Source organism: Pagrus pagrus (genome assembly GCF_965226575.1).
Source record: "Pagrus pagrus genome assembly, chromosome: 7".
NCBI classification, from domain to species: Eukaryota; Metazoa; Chordata; class Actinopteri; order Spariformes; family Sparidae; genus Pagrus; species Pagrus pagrus.
The window spans coordinates 19405211-19419229 of record NC_140191.1 but is presented as its reverse complement, the minus strand read 5'-3'; the positions used below and the strand labels follow the sequence as shown (position 1 = coordinate 19419229).

At 42.0% G+C, this 14019-nt stretch overlaps 1 protein-coding gene across 4 annotated transcripts in view; it reads left to right on the top strand.

The window, feature by feature from the left end:
• LOC311260547 (F-actin-uncapping protein LRRC16A-like) overlaps positions 1-14019 on the top strand; it is a 74033-nt gene that overhangs the window by 57155 nt on the left and 2859 nt on the right. The window contains exons 21-38 of one of the 4 annotated variants that reach the window (XM_084358513.1): positions 1702-1874; positions 2672-2740; positions 5006-5099; positions 5269-5367; positions 6008-6136; positions 6279-6410; positions 6769-6944; positions 7089-7176; positions 7516-7656; positions 8366-8383; positions 9309-9375; positions 9514-9734; positions 9937-10046; positions 10163-10411; positions 10520-10730; positions 12342-12378; positions 12560-12823; positions 12987-13127. In XM_084358513.1, coding sequence (XP_084214639.1) covers positions 1702-1874; positions 2672-2740; positions 5006-5099; positions 5269-5367; positions 6008-6136; positions 6279-6410; positions 6769-6944; positions 7089-7176; positions 7516-7656; positions 8366-8383; positions 9309-9375; positions 9514-9734; positions 9937-10046; positions 10163-10411; positions 10520-10730; positions 12342-12378; positions 12560-12823; positions 12987-13127 — 2419 coding nt within the window. Of the gene's footprint in view, positions 1-1701; positions 1875-2671; positions 2741-5005; positions 5100-5268; positions 5368-6007; positions 6137-6278; positions 6411-6768; positions 6945-7088; positions 7177-7515; positions 7657-8365; positions 8384-9308; positions 9376-9513; positions 9735-9936; positions 10047-10162; positions 10412-10519; positions 10731-12341; positions 12379-12556; positions 12824-12986; positions 13128-14019 lie in introns of all 4 variants that reach the window. The other 3 variants (XM_084358512.1, XM_084358515.1, XM_084358514.1) reach the window with 3 other exon arrangements.

The following is a 14019-nucleotide window of genomic DNA, read 5'->3' as shown; positions in this document are numbered from 1 at the left end:
CATATTTCGATTTTTCCCTGTTGGAGATGCTACACAGGAAGCCATTGTTTTGTTGTGACTTCCAGTTGACGCATGTACTGAACATGTATAGTCTCTTCCCTGTGTGTGCTACAGTTCATTGAGTGAATGCAATGATCAATACTGATGAAAAGTACTGTACTGAAGTAGAGTTAGGAGATTCATGTGCTTTACTTAATGTTATGCTACTTTTACATCTACTCCATTATAGAAGTTTATAATTAAATGATAACTAAAACATGAAAGGTGTAGTTTTGGGGTGAAAAAAATCAACAAGTCGTTCTTGAGAAGAGGAATAAGGTCCCCAGAATGTATGAATTTGTGTTGTCCTGTGAGGACAGTTTGTCTGTTCACTTTATTCATCTGGGATGAGAACACATCTGGCACAAATAGCCAAGATTTCAGTGCTGCAAACTTAATTTATCCAGTCTCAAAGTGTTGGAAAGTTGCAAACTATCATCTCCAGTGTTTTTCTACTTTTTGTATTTGTTGGTGAGTTGAGATGATGAGCAGGTCTCCTCTCCTGAGCAGGTAGCAGAGCTCCTCTGGACTTACTTCTTTGAGACTTCAGACCTACTGTACTTTTAGCCCTGAAATGTTTTGTGAGTACCTTTTAGACCAAAACATACAAGACACAAGGCCTAAAATTGAGACTGACATTCCTGGCTTACAGTAACTCAGCCAGTTAGGAGCTACTCTTAGCCCTAGCATGTTTTTGTGAAGACGGCCTTCAGGAGTCTCCAGCTGTGTAAATGCCATGCATCATAGACCAGCTTAGCTCTGGTGAACAGACGGGCGCTGTTGGACACTTGTAAACCTTTGTATCACTCTCACATCTCAGAGAAATCCACTTGATCCTTTGCTGAATTTTTCATTCGGCCCTGTGGAGGTTTGAATGATAATACCGTTGACATTTGAGAGAAGTCTCTTGCACGTCCACTTGATCATCTGATAAATGTTTAATTGAGGTTTGCCCTTTGGAGTCAGCGGCTGCTGCAGGAACATGAAGTTTAATCATTACTGCTATATTTGCAAAAGATGAAGTTGGAGGACAGGCCATTTTAAAATCAAAGACTAATCAAAAACTAAAATTCTAGGTTATTTGTCCTAAAATCTTTCAAATGTTATACAAATATTTACTTGTATTGTATCAAGTGATTTCAAAAAGCTCCAGAGACTTTTGTAATGGTGTCAAACTTACTGTGAGCTCTGACAGTCGTGTCCGACCGCGTGCTCGCACTTTCTCAAAGGAACTGCCAAAGATCACTGGGTGGGTGATGGAAACAAACAAAGTCAGCATTAAGCCGAATAAATAGAAAACACAGGGACACTAAGCATCCATGGACAGTGAATAAAATCAAGGACACTTGGGAAAACAAGCTGGCACTGTCTAAAAGAATATTAATGCTCTCAGTGACATAAATTACGATGGCTTTTGTTACACTTGGCAGTGATTTACAACACGGGCCAAGAAAGCACATTTTAAATGCTCATCGGTGATGCCAAAGCTGAATAAACACATAAAGGGGAGGGCAGCTCATCAATTATGATTCTATTGAACGTCTGCAGGTGGCAGATAAACCAAAGAGTGTCCTGCTTTCCTATAAGTCTGTATTTTACCCTTTGATTTCATAATATAAACCCTCTCTCAACACCTTTTCTCCTCTTCCCTCCCCTCCCCAGCCCCTGACCTCTTTGTCTCTAGCAGACTCCAGACTAAAGAGCGATCTCACCATCGTGCTGAACGCGCTCGGCAGCAACTCCTCGCTCACCAGATTAGACATCAGCGGGAACGCCATGGGGGACATGGGAGCCAAGATGCTGGCCAAGGCGCTGCAGATCAACTCCAAGCTTAGGTCAGTTTATTATGTTCAGGGGTCAAAGGCTACGTCACGTGATTGTCAGTTTACTGGCCTTTAGGCCAAAGAGTGCTTCACATTAGATGAGGAAATGCATTATGACAATATTTAAAAACACAATGAAATGCTAAATAAAACCAAATAAAATAGAAGACGGACAAAATTAAATGGGAACACTTCATTTTAATCCCCCATATTTAGCATTTATAAGCACTACTGTGTATAAACATTTCATATTTTTTTATAAAGCAGTAAAATGTAATTATGCAGGTATACACACATGTTTTAAGTAATTATAAATGTACAAATGTAGTCCTCGGAAGACATTTCATGTTATAACAACTTCATGTTACTTCATTGTCCACAGAAGGAAGTTATTGACAATTTTTTAAAATTCTTTCTGGGCCATGGCAGCTTATATCTATTGAAAACATCAGTACTGTTTTATAACCTTTTATTAAATAATTTATTGAATGTATATAAAGGCTAAATGATAAAATGTTAAGCAATTAAATGACAGAAGAACAAATACTATAAAATAACAATAGACCAGAATTACATTTATTGTGCATTTACATGTACAGTATATAGATATAAGTAGCCTATTGTGTACTAACAACAACACTAACAATTTTCAATTTGACTCTTCATGTTCTGAAGCCACAGCAAAAGTCTTTTTCCAAAACAGAAACCACCTTAAAGGGGAATATTGGAAGAAATTGAAGTAGCTCCCGTGACTGTGAATTCATTAGTTGCAGCTTTGCTTTTGTCACATTGCGTGCCTCTCTGTGCAGGACTGTGATCTGGGATAAGAACAACACCAGCCCTCAGGGTCTTCAGGATGTAGCAGCTGCTCTGGAGAAGTAAGTAGCTCCGTCTGTAACTGAGTGCAAATGACTGGACAGAATGACCATGTCCCTTTGGTGTGTCTGTATATGCTGATGATCCCTGTATTTAGTATACATGCACGGCTGTGCTGAAAACTTCTGAAGGGATGGATGTGTGGTTAGCTGTTGCAGCCCAGATGTCATGTGGCTTTGTGCTGAGCGGGCGGAAAACCTTCAGGTGTGTTACGACAGGAAGAGAAGGAGAAAGGTGAGAGAGGAAGGAAGCAAGAGAGCGAGACAAACACAGGGAATACAACAACAAAGACACAGTGGCGGAAGAGAAGATGCTGTGGAAGGAAAAGGAAGAGAGAGCAGAACAGAGACAAAAAGTGCAGATTTTCTTTTTTGTCTGCCGTCTCTTCAGTCTGCGGCGCTGAGTGTTCAATATTCTGTGTATGAGCGTGAAATGACATGTGCATCTCACTAAATGTGCTTCTGGGACACATCTGTACATCCCCCTCTCTCCTCTCTCTCATCTTCTCTCTCTGTTTATCATCTTCTCCCAGCAGCACCACTTCCCCTCTGAGTCTCTGGGTTGCATTATTGAAATAATAATTTTCTTTTTTTTCCCCTGCTCCTGTTCTCTATTCTCTCCAGCAGTGCAGTAGCAGGCATGTGTGTGTGTGTGTGTGCATTTCATTTCCCTTTGGCAATTTCCTGATGTCTCTTGTGCCCTTTTTTGTCAGAAAACGTTTCATAATGCTTGACATCACAGTCTTCAGAGGTGTTCTAAGACATCAAAATGCTCAATCATATGTGCAAGTGGGCATTTTGAAGTGAATAGAAAAAGTATACAAAGTCTCTTATATTCACCAGCATTAAAAGTTACAGTCTGAATACTTTTCAGCGATTAGAGACGTGCTATTCATTTCAAGGACACATACAGTATAGGACCTCTCTCGATGTGTAATAGTCTAAAAGATCAAATATGATGAAGGCAGAGTATGGAGAAATTTGGTTTGTATAATATTCAAAGTAGTAGAATTAAAACAAATAGCCGATTAGTTGATTTTAATAGACAGAAAATAAACATTTTAAAAAGGAGACTCTTGCAGTTACTCGTTTATCGTCTAAATTAAAATTAAATTGCTGACTATTCTTTTGTCCAAGCTCCTCTATTGTGAGAATTTGCTGCTTTCTTTGTCTTAGAGTTTAAGATTGTCGATTGGACAAAATACATTGTTGTGAGAGTAAAAACTCAAAAAACACAAAAGAGGAGTTGTTGCAGCAGCTCCGAGCATGTTTTTTCCCCCCCCCCAACAAATGTCTCCGTACACATAAAAGACAGCGCTTTACTCTCTCTGGCTGTCCTTGTTATTATTCTGTTTCCACTAAAATGGAAACTGAACTTTTTCTGTGGTTGTAAAATGAAAAGAATCCTCTTAAAACGGTGGCGATGGAGGCGGATGTTTGTGGGAACTTAAAGGACTTGGCTGTGTTGTTTGCAGGAGATATGCCAGTCGAAGCAATGAGGGGATCTACCAGACGGGTTCATACGGAAGTCAAATCTTCATTAGTAATGGCACCACGCTGGCTGCTGTGCTGCTTCACCGTGTGTGTGTTGTAAAGCCAGGCACATCTGAGTAAAGACCAGTCAGTTCATCTTTGAGGTTGACAGCCATCAACATCTGAGTCCTACTCTCTCCTTTGCCTCCAAACGCCCTCATTCATTTCCATTCTACTGTATCATCCCTTCTTCTCCGTCGTTCTATGAATATTAATAATGTGTGATGACCTCTATTTCAAGATCACTAACCTCTGTAATGGTGCCACTTCATTGCTCTGTAATAGACCAGTGTGGGAGCAGCTGAGGAGCTGGGCCATATCTAATGCTGTCTACGCACACACGAACACACACACACACACGCACAGATACAGTTTTTTTCCCAGTGGTGTGACAGTGATGATTGATTCACATCATCCAGATATAAACATATATAAATGATTATACTTACGGAACCATGACTTACAATTACTCTGTACGTCATGGCTCAATAAACAGACTTCTTAAATTATAAATGAATGTAAAAGAAAGCCCACAAGTGGATGCATCCCACTGCACTCCTGTTGTACTATTGTACGACGTAGAGTAAAATTACAAACCCTCAGCTGTGCATCATATTGCATTATACTATACAGGATGTGTTTGTTCAAATGCATCACTTCTATTCATGCTTTTTGAAATAACTCTCTGTACACACCTGTCCCTTCCCTAATGTCCTCTGGCTGTGTGTCCATCAGGAACTACACCATTCGTTTCATGCCCATCCCCATCATCGATGCCTCCCAGGCTCTGAAGGCCAGCCCGGAGAAAACAGAGGACGCTTTGCTAAAGGTTCGTTGAGCCTCCAGATGTCTTGTCACAGTGTTATGGGTTTTTTTATTGTGCAGAAAACATGTTGTATGCATCAACTTCAGGAATATTGAACATGACTTACTTATTCACGTTATTATTGTCACTTTGGTTTATTGTCATGACAGTGGTTTTGTGTTTCCCTCCCCAGATTGAGAGTTATCTCTACAGGAACCACGAAACCAGAAAATACCTGCAGGAACAGGCCTATCGGCTGCAGCAAGGCATCGTCACAACAACCACACAACAGGTGTGTAAACAAAAGCCCCTTTCACACATGCAGTCTATCCCAGAAATGTTCAGGAACAGTTCTGCATGGAGTCATATGTAACTGGGAGAAGAGCTAAATATTCAGATAAATCTGTATGACACATTTTGAATACACAACCTGTTTACGGTAACAACAAAACATTACTTGTCTTGCAAACTTGTTGGATATTAAATACATTACAAGAGCACTGGGCAGAAACAGCTCCTTCTATGCCATGTACTTAAAAATAATAAGAGACATCTTTCCCTGCATACACACACATCCAGCCTTTTCCCTATCTGCTTCTCCCTCTGTGGAGTTTTATGATGGTGAACATCAATAAATGTTGCATAACTGCCATCTGCTGGCTCTCTCTCCCTCTCTGAAGATGCCCACCCACCTTGAGTCCAGGTCCTCTCTGAAGTTTCTGCCTGTTAAAAGGCATTTTTTTATACCACTGTCGCCAAATGTTTGCTCATGGGCCAATGTTGGGTCTCTGAAACTTAATTAAAGAGTACGGTCTAGATAAGCCCCAGTTAAAAAGGTTCATGAGATAGCCCATTGCTGGGAATTTGTGCTTTATAAATATAGCACAATCCCTCGCCCAATCAAGACCTTCATGTTTGTTTTTGCCTTCCAGATGATTGACAGGATTTGCGTGAAGGTGCAGGACCACCTGAACTCTCTGAGAAACTCGGAGACAGACGTCGTCTTGGAGGACGTCAGGTCGGCAGAGAGCCTCATCAAAGATGCCCGGAACTCTAAAACGGTGAGGAGGGACACATTATACACAAGGCTCTGTGCTGCACTTAAATGAGAACCATTTCGGGGATCAGTTGTCTTGTAGTTTTCTACATCCTTTCTTTGATTCCTATACCCATCCTGTGTCCTCCTCTCTGTGTCTCCAACAGCTACTCCCAAACCTCTACCACCTCGGATCGGCTGCCAGAGAGGAGGTGAACAGCTCGTCAGTGGGACCCATCCAGGAGAAACTGGAGTCTATGGCTGGGGAGGTGACAAATGTCATGGACCAGCAGCTACAGGTAGAGTCAGAACTTTAACTCCAGAGATGATAGGAAGTTAAAGTTAAAGTATGAAACATAACCACCAAAAATGATACTTAACTATCTTAATGATACACTATCTGGAGCTCAGTAATATTGTATGCACACATCACATCACACACAGTACTTGTGGTTTACATAATGTTTGTGATAAATAGAAGGAAAATTAGAAAATGGGATTCAACAGTCTTATTTCTTTCATAATAATCTTTATTTATTGAGCACTTTTCAAAGTCTGAGTTACAAAGTGGTTAAAATAAAATAATAAAATAAATAAAATAATAGATTTTATAATGAAACAAGTCAGAATAATCTCAGTTATCTCCACTCCCTCCAGACTCTGTTGGAGTCGATGGTGGATGCAGCAGAGTCTCTCTGCCCCCATGTGATGAAGAAGAGTAATCTTCGCCTGGAGCTAATGAAAGCCAGCTCTTCCAAGATGGTAGTACCCAAAAGCTTTGTGACCAAAACCCTCCTGGAGCAGTCTGGGGTGGATATCATCAACAAGATGAGGTCTGTGTGTGTTTGTGGGTTGAATAGTATCATGTGTATGTGCCTGCAGATATTTCAGAAACAGTTCAATGAGATCTTTCTGTGACCTCCTGTCTCAGTCTTCTCCGTCACCTGACCGTCACGGTCTTTTTCTCTGTGTGTCAGTGAGGTGAAGCTGAGCCTCGCGTCCTTCCTGTCTGATCGCATTGTTGATGAGATTTTGGAGTCTCTTTCCACTTCCCAACTCACTCTGGTAAGATTAAATTCAACAGAGCTCTCTACTGGCTCATTCATCCATTCATTCATTCATTCATTCATTCAGTCACAGTGGTTGTTAATTTGAGCCCTTTCAATCAGCTCTATCTACTTTCATTTAACCTTTTCGAAATTCAGTCTTTCCACTTTTGCTAGAATAAGCATGTTCATTTAGTTTAAATCTCTTCTCTTCACCTTTTTGTATGCTCCCCCTTTTCTGCCTTCCTTCTTTCCTCCACGCTCCTCGTCCCCATCTCCTCCCTCATCCCCTCCTTGCACCCACATCTATACCCTAACTACTCTGCTCCCTGTTTGCTCTCCTCTCTCATCCTAACAGGCGGATCATCTGGTGCGGCGAGGTCGCCCCCTGGTGCAGCAGGAGTCTGTGGATCTGGACGTCCCGGAGGAGAAGATTCCTAAAAGGGCGTCAACCGAGATACTGGAGGCTGAGAGGCTGGACGATCTAGAGACATGCATGGTAGGTTTGGGTCTATCCATGACTTATTTATGAAGAATCAAAGCAGGCCGTCTAAACAAAACTGCAACCGAGTGTTGGGTTGAAGAGTGGTTCTATTTTATGATTCTTAATCTAGGTGTCTTATGTCTTTGTGAGATTAAAAGTAAAACTAATTAATTAAAATGCAACCTGTTCATTCTGTCTTAACACCAAGTTACATGTGGTTGTATTAAACAAATGTAAACAATTACGCCTGGCTTAATGTTACCCTTTAATGGGAAAAACAGACCTTGAGGATTCACGTTGGTATTTATTTAAAGATCTGTCTTGATGTTCAGCAAACTGAACTTTTTGTGTAAGTTTCAACTTACTTTGTGAACATTTCATGGGTCTTGAGATGAGGAATTGTTGCTTTTTACCACAGTTGTCTGCAGATGTGTTGCAGAAAGGCAGCATGGATGTATAAAGGTGTATGTGACCTGTGATGTACAGTAAATGCAGGCTGTCAACAGGACGCTTCATGTTCTTCTGTCTCTGGTCCTGTCTGTCTCTCTGGTGTCTTACCCCTCTGTCCATCTTATATTCCTCTACTTTCTCCTGTTTTACATAAACTGTCTCAGCTCTCTCCTTCATGTTTGTCTTCACTAGGCTTTACTGTGTGTTATCTTTCTTCCTCTTCAATCTTCTTTTCCTCTCTTCTTCCTTCTCTCTCCACCTTTGCTCCACGGAGACTCTGTGCTGCACCAGTGTAAGTAACTCTGGACTGTCCCTCTCCACTCTCCTTCCAATCCACTCTTCTTTTCGTCTTCTTTCCCTTTTCCATGTCTCTTCACTGCGCCTGCCTGCTACACACTTCTCTGTGCTGTAGCTTTTTCTATAGCACAAAGAGTCTCCTGTATTTAAATTATCGATCCCTGTGATTTATTTTAAAGATAGTGTAGAAGAAGCTGCAGTATAGTAGGATGCATTTATCTCTCACTTCCTCACTCCACATTATATTTCACACTGTTGAATGCTGATTATTGAAAATGGTTATTTTCCTTGACGCATCCAGCCGCATTGCACTGCTCCTCTCATCACCACCTTGTCAATGTGGATCACGGTACAATATATATATGCAACATGTGTTAGGCTGCTACTGTGTGTACTATCGATGTACTGTATGAAGACAGTGGAATTAGTTTTATCTTCCCTCGCTGCCCTGAGTCTCTCGATTTACATTTTAGGATACCTCAGTGTCTGTCTACATGTAGGTCAATATGTCTGTGTTATTCTAGCTTACAGCAGAACAGAAGTGTGTGTGTGTGTGTGTGTGTGGTAGAGAAAATCAATAAAGATGATTTCCTCTCTTGGTCGTGATTACGTTTAGACTGTTTTAATTAAATGTAGTGATGTTTGGTCTCAGAGTGGCTGATATCTAGTGTGGTTTCAAGTAAACTGTGGACAGAATCCCAAATAAGAAATCAGGAGCACCAGCCACCGTTAGCTTGTCGTTAGCTCGATTTTTGACAATATTGCTTGTTAGTTTGTTCTCCCACAATATTTTCTCTTTGAAGAAACAACCTGGCTTATCAAACTGAAAGCTCAGCCAGTCTTGAATGATGGAAATGACAGTTAAAATAAGGTGATAACAGTTGCTATCAGTTGTATCTGATTTTCTGCTCTTGTTTCAGATGACTCCCAAATCCAAGAGGAAGAGCATCCACAGCAGAATGCTTCGGCCAGTGTCTCGTGCCTTTGGTAAGTTGTTGTTTTGTTTTTTTATATATTTTTCTGGTTTATATTTTATGACATTGAGCTATACTAGAATCAAACAGTACACTTGAACATTGAATGCATGCCTAATTAAAAACATACTAATGACCGTCCGACCCACAGAGATGGAGTTTGACCTGGATAAGGCCCTGGAGGACGTCCCTGTCCATGTGGAGGACACTTCATCTCGAACTCCACCTACTCCGTCTCATGCGCTGCCAAAACTGGAGCATCGTCCGTCAGGAGGGATGGTGGAGCTGCCGTCTGAGGAGGAAAAGAAGCTGCAGCACTTCACCAAACTACGACCTCGCCGGAACAAGAAACAGCATTCCAGCAAAGTACCGGTGAGTCAAACTTTGTTGGCTGAGGAAGCAGAGTTTAAGACACTGGTTAGCCCCAGAAGAGGAATACTTTAATTTACTTGCAAATCGGAAATTATTAAAACAAGAACGGACTATACACCAAATACTCACTTGTAAGGAAACGGATCTACTGTTTGTCAGATGTTCCAGACACGTTATCACATTCTTCAACTTCTTCTTTCAGCAAATCAACAGTGCTCCATCTCATGATGGGGAGCAGAACGGCCTCATGGGAAGGGTGGATGAGGGGGTGGACGAGTTCTTTTCCACAAAAGTCACCAGGATGGATTCAAAGTAAGAGTTATAGATTTGTTTTTATTTTTCCATGATACATTTTTTTTCTCTCTCACGTCTCATATACATTAAAGATGTTAAATCTCTTGTTTGTCTCTCGTTCTGTCTCCTCTCAGACGTTCCCTGAAGAGCTCAGAATCTCAGGATGGAGAGAAGAAAAAGAGTAAAGGAGGATTCCTCAACCTCATCAAACGTTCTTCCAAATCTGATAAATCCGATAAATCGGACAAATCAGATAAATCTGAGAAAAACCAGTCAAGCGCATCAGCTTCATCCTCCACCTCGACGGCAGCTTCCACCATCCCTGAGGAACCTTCCTCACCGAAGCCGGGAGTAAAGAGCCCAGCCCCTGAGACAAAGTCCAGGTGTGGACAATCATAACTGAACAATTTCAGTTTTGTGTTCTGTTCAAAAGTCAGTCCCAGTGCACCGTTAGAATGCTTATTTTCTAATATTTCCTGTCTTTACTGCAGAGATGCGTCCAGCCGCTCGCAGCCAGCAGACTACAGCAGCAGCTCAGACCGCTCAGAGGAGCTCAGGACGCCGGACTCCATCGACGAGCCCTGGGACATTTCGGACGGCAGGGGCAGTCCTCAGGGAGGCAGGCGGTACCCGGGTTTACAGATGATGGGTAGCGGCCTCCTGGCAGAGATGAAAGCCAAGCAGGAGAGGAGAGCATACAAGGTGAGGTGGTTCAGTAATCACTGAGGTTACAAGACACAAGGGAAAGTAAGGGGCAGATGGCGAGCAACAACATGTGGCAAATGTCTTGTGAAAAGAAAAGATGATGCTGACTTTCCATATTAAATTAATAATCCCTTAATTCACAGAGTTAGATGTGAAAAATATCAAGAGAGGAGTGAGAAGGAGGGCGGACATCAGAGAAGCCATGGGGAAACAGAATATTCTCACACCTAATGTCAAAATAAGGTGACAGTAAAAGATAAACTACCAAAATAAGACCGATATAGAGGGTTTAAAGAAGTAGACTAGAGGGTTTAAATAAGATCATATTTGACTTTGTTTTGGGGACAAAGTGCTGTAGGTGTTCAGTCTCCGCTTGTCAGAGCTGTTTTGTTCAACACTCACTAACTGGTGGATTCCAGCTGAGGGAGCACTGAAAATAAGAAGCATCCTAAAACACACACAGAGGCACCCACAGATGCTGAGACTTGTGTATATCTTCAGGCTAGTCGTTTCACCTGTCTACATGTTGACATAAAAACACAAACAACCCTGATTTTGTGCCAGACGACAAGGTGAGAGGAGGAAGGGGGGAGAGCGAGGGAAATGCAGAGAAGAAGAAATGGAAGCATGAACAGCTAATGGACGGGAGGAAGACGAGAAAGAAAGCGGATATGCAAATATTCTGTCATGACTCACCGCGGGATATGAACATCGTGGGAATATTTCACCTACTTTGAATTCCCAAATTCACTTAGAGGCCTTAAAGCGCCCTCTGTTCCTTCACCTCCTTTGCTCTCTTTTCTACACTCACTTGTTCATTTCCTCAAAAGCAAAAGAAAAGAGTTTGTCATTTGAAATCAATCATAGTGTGATTGATGGGGAACGACAGGATGACAGGGCAATAACTGTGTGATTTGGGTACTACATCTGTGAAATGTGAGCTGATAGTAGCTGTGTGTGTGTGTGTGTGTGTGTGTGTGTGTGTGTGTGTGTGTGTGTGTGTGTGTGTGTGTGTGTGTGTGTGTGTGTGTGTGTGTGTGTGTGTGTGTGTGTGTGTGTGTGTGTGTGTGTGTGTGTGTGTGTGTGTGTAGGGTAAGAGGTTTATGGTGTTTGCAGCGTTAGGGTTTTTTCTGACCTTGTATCAGTAGCACTAAAGCCTCTCCTGCCATCTGCTTGTTCTGGCTGGCTTCCAGGTGTATATGTGTGTGTGCATGTATGTGTGTATGGCGGTAAAATGCAGAGAGAGATATTCACGAGGCGGGAGGTTATTAATACAAAGCTTGGGTGTATGAGCTGGGTTTTCTAACACAAAGGCGCCCTCTTCTGTTAAAATGTTGCTTCGCAGTGTAACATGTACATTCGGTATCACAGCACTGCACTTAAATAAATAAAAGCTTTACACTGAATACATGTTGTATAAAATTATGTAAAATAGACTGCAATGTGTAGCAAATATACCAGACGCAAATAGACTGTCTTAACATTTTGTGCACTGTTTGTATAAGGCTTATTTGTCCTCAGTTTCATGTCATAAATCTGAGTAATCCATTAAAATCACCCAATGCACGCATATAGTGAGCCAATATTTTGTCCTTGTGTCTCCTCCAGTCTTCCAGCCCCGACAGGCCTGACAGCAACGCAACAGGTGAGCTGTTATATCTGTTGACATAATCATGTGGAAAAAAATAAGAGGAGCAGCTATAATTTTCCCACAAAATGCAGGGATACAAGTTTAGTCATGAATTGCCATTTTTGGTTTTCATGTTTTGGGACAGGGTTCATACATGTGGATGATTTTTTTGTTGTTGTTTTTTTCTCATCAGCAGGCAAGACCCAGCCCACCATTTCAGAAAGCAGGCCTCCCACTGGCTCGATTAATAAGTCAGACCCTGGCTCTCCCGAGAAGACCCCTCCTCGTTGTGAGGCCAGGCCTGATCCGGCCCCTCGGCTCAGGACTACGTCGTCATCAAGCTCCCCTGGGGGACCAGTAAGTCCAAAACCACCTGTGCCACAGGGAGCAAAGCCCGCGCTGGCTGCCCGACCCACCATCGCCCAGAAGCCAAGGACCACCAGCAGCAGCAGGAGCATAGGTACATCTGATTCAGTTTTTATCATCCTGAGTGACGTTTTTATTAGATATTTTATTTATTTTGCTTTGAGATTACGCAGTCAGCATTGTGATTGTTAAGTATATTTTTGTGAGCTTTTATGACAAATAAGACAATATTTGTGTCCTGCTGATTTTACCGACAGACGAGAGCTCAGATTCCCCCAGCAGTGGCAGTGTGTCTCCGAAGGTCTCAGCTCTCACTCCCACACTAAAGAGGATGCTGTCTGAGAAAGACAAAGATGGCCTGCAGTCAGGAGGCTCTGCCAACAAAACCACTCAGGATGGTGGGTCACGAAATCCGTTTCCTTTGTGTAAAGGCGAATCAATAAGCAGATTTCCCCTACACAGACTGCAGACGTTTAATGTCGCTGTCAGGATCCGACTCATTTTTGCCTTGTTCCTGTGGAAGCTGTCGCCTGTGTGCATGTACAATATTGACAGACTGATAGATTCGGGTCAAACCTCTCACTCAGTCCCACTGCCTTTCATGTATTATCTATTATGTAACAGACAGCTGGCTTATCTTTTTCTGCCTGTCTCCGTTCTCGTGTCTCCTTTGGTCTTCCTTCCTTCCCTCTCTCTCTTCCTTTTTTCGCTGTATGTTATCAGTGACTCCCTTGGTGCCCGTCATATCTGATTCACGTTTGCTCTCAGGCAAATGAGAATTTATTTTGAAGCTACTGGCTACTTGATTTTTTTGGTTCTTTGTTTTGTTGCCCAGTAGAAGTTAAATAAAATCTGTGCAGTTTTTTTCGTACGAATATCGAATGGTTCCAGAGAGATTACAAGCTGGCGGGGGCAGTTTCAGTCTGCAGCCAGTGCAATCTTACAACCTTGACACCAATAGAGGGGAACTTCTTTTACCTAGAAGACAACATTTTCTTCCTTTTTATAATTAGATTTAATGATTTAGGGTGCCGTATTATCTAATTCTATGTAAATTAAGAGCTATTAGGTGGCAGTATACATACGTGACTTTTCAATAGCCTCCACTCATAGTGAAGAACATTATCAAGAATACTCAGGTGGAAAGAGCGGGATCCCCTTCAACGACTAACTCAATCTATCCCAGCATGCATTGGGCAGAAAGTGGGTAAACGTTCTGAACAGACCAGCAGTCCATCAAACTGATAACAATCTGCATATTTAAAACAATTAACAACTTTGTGTAATCTG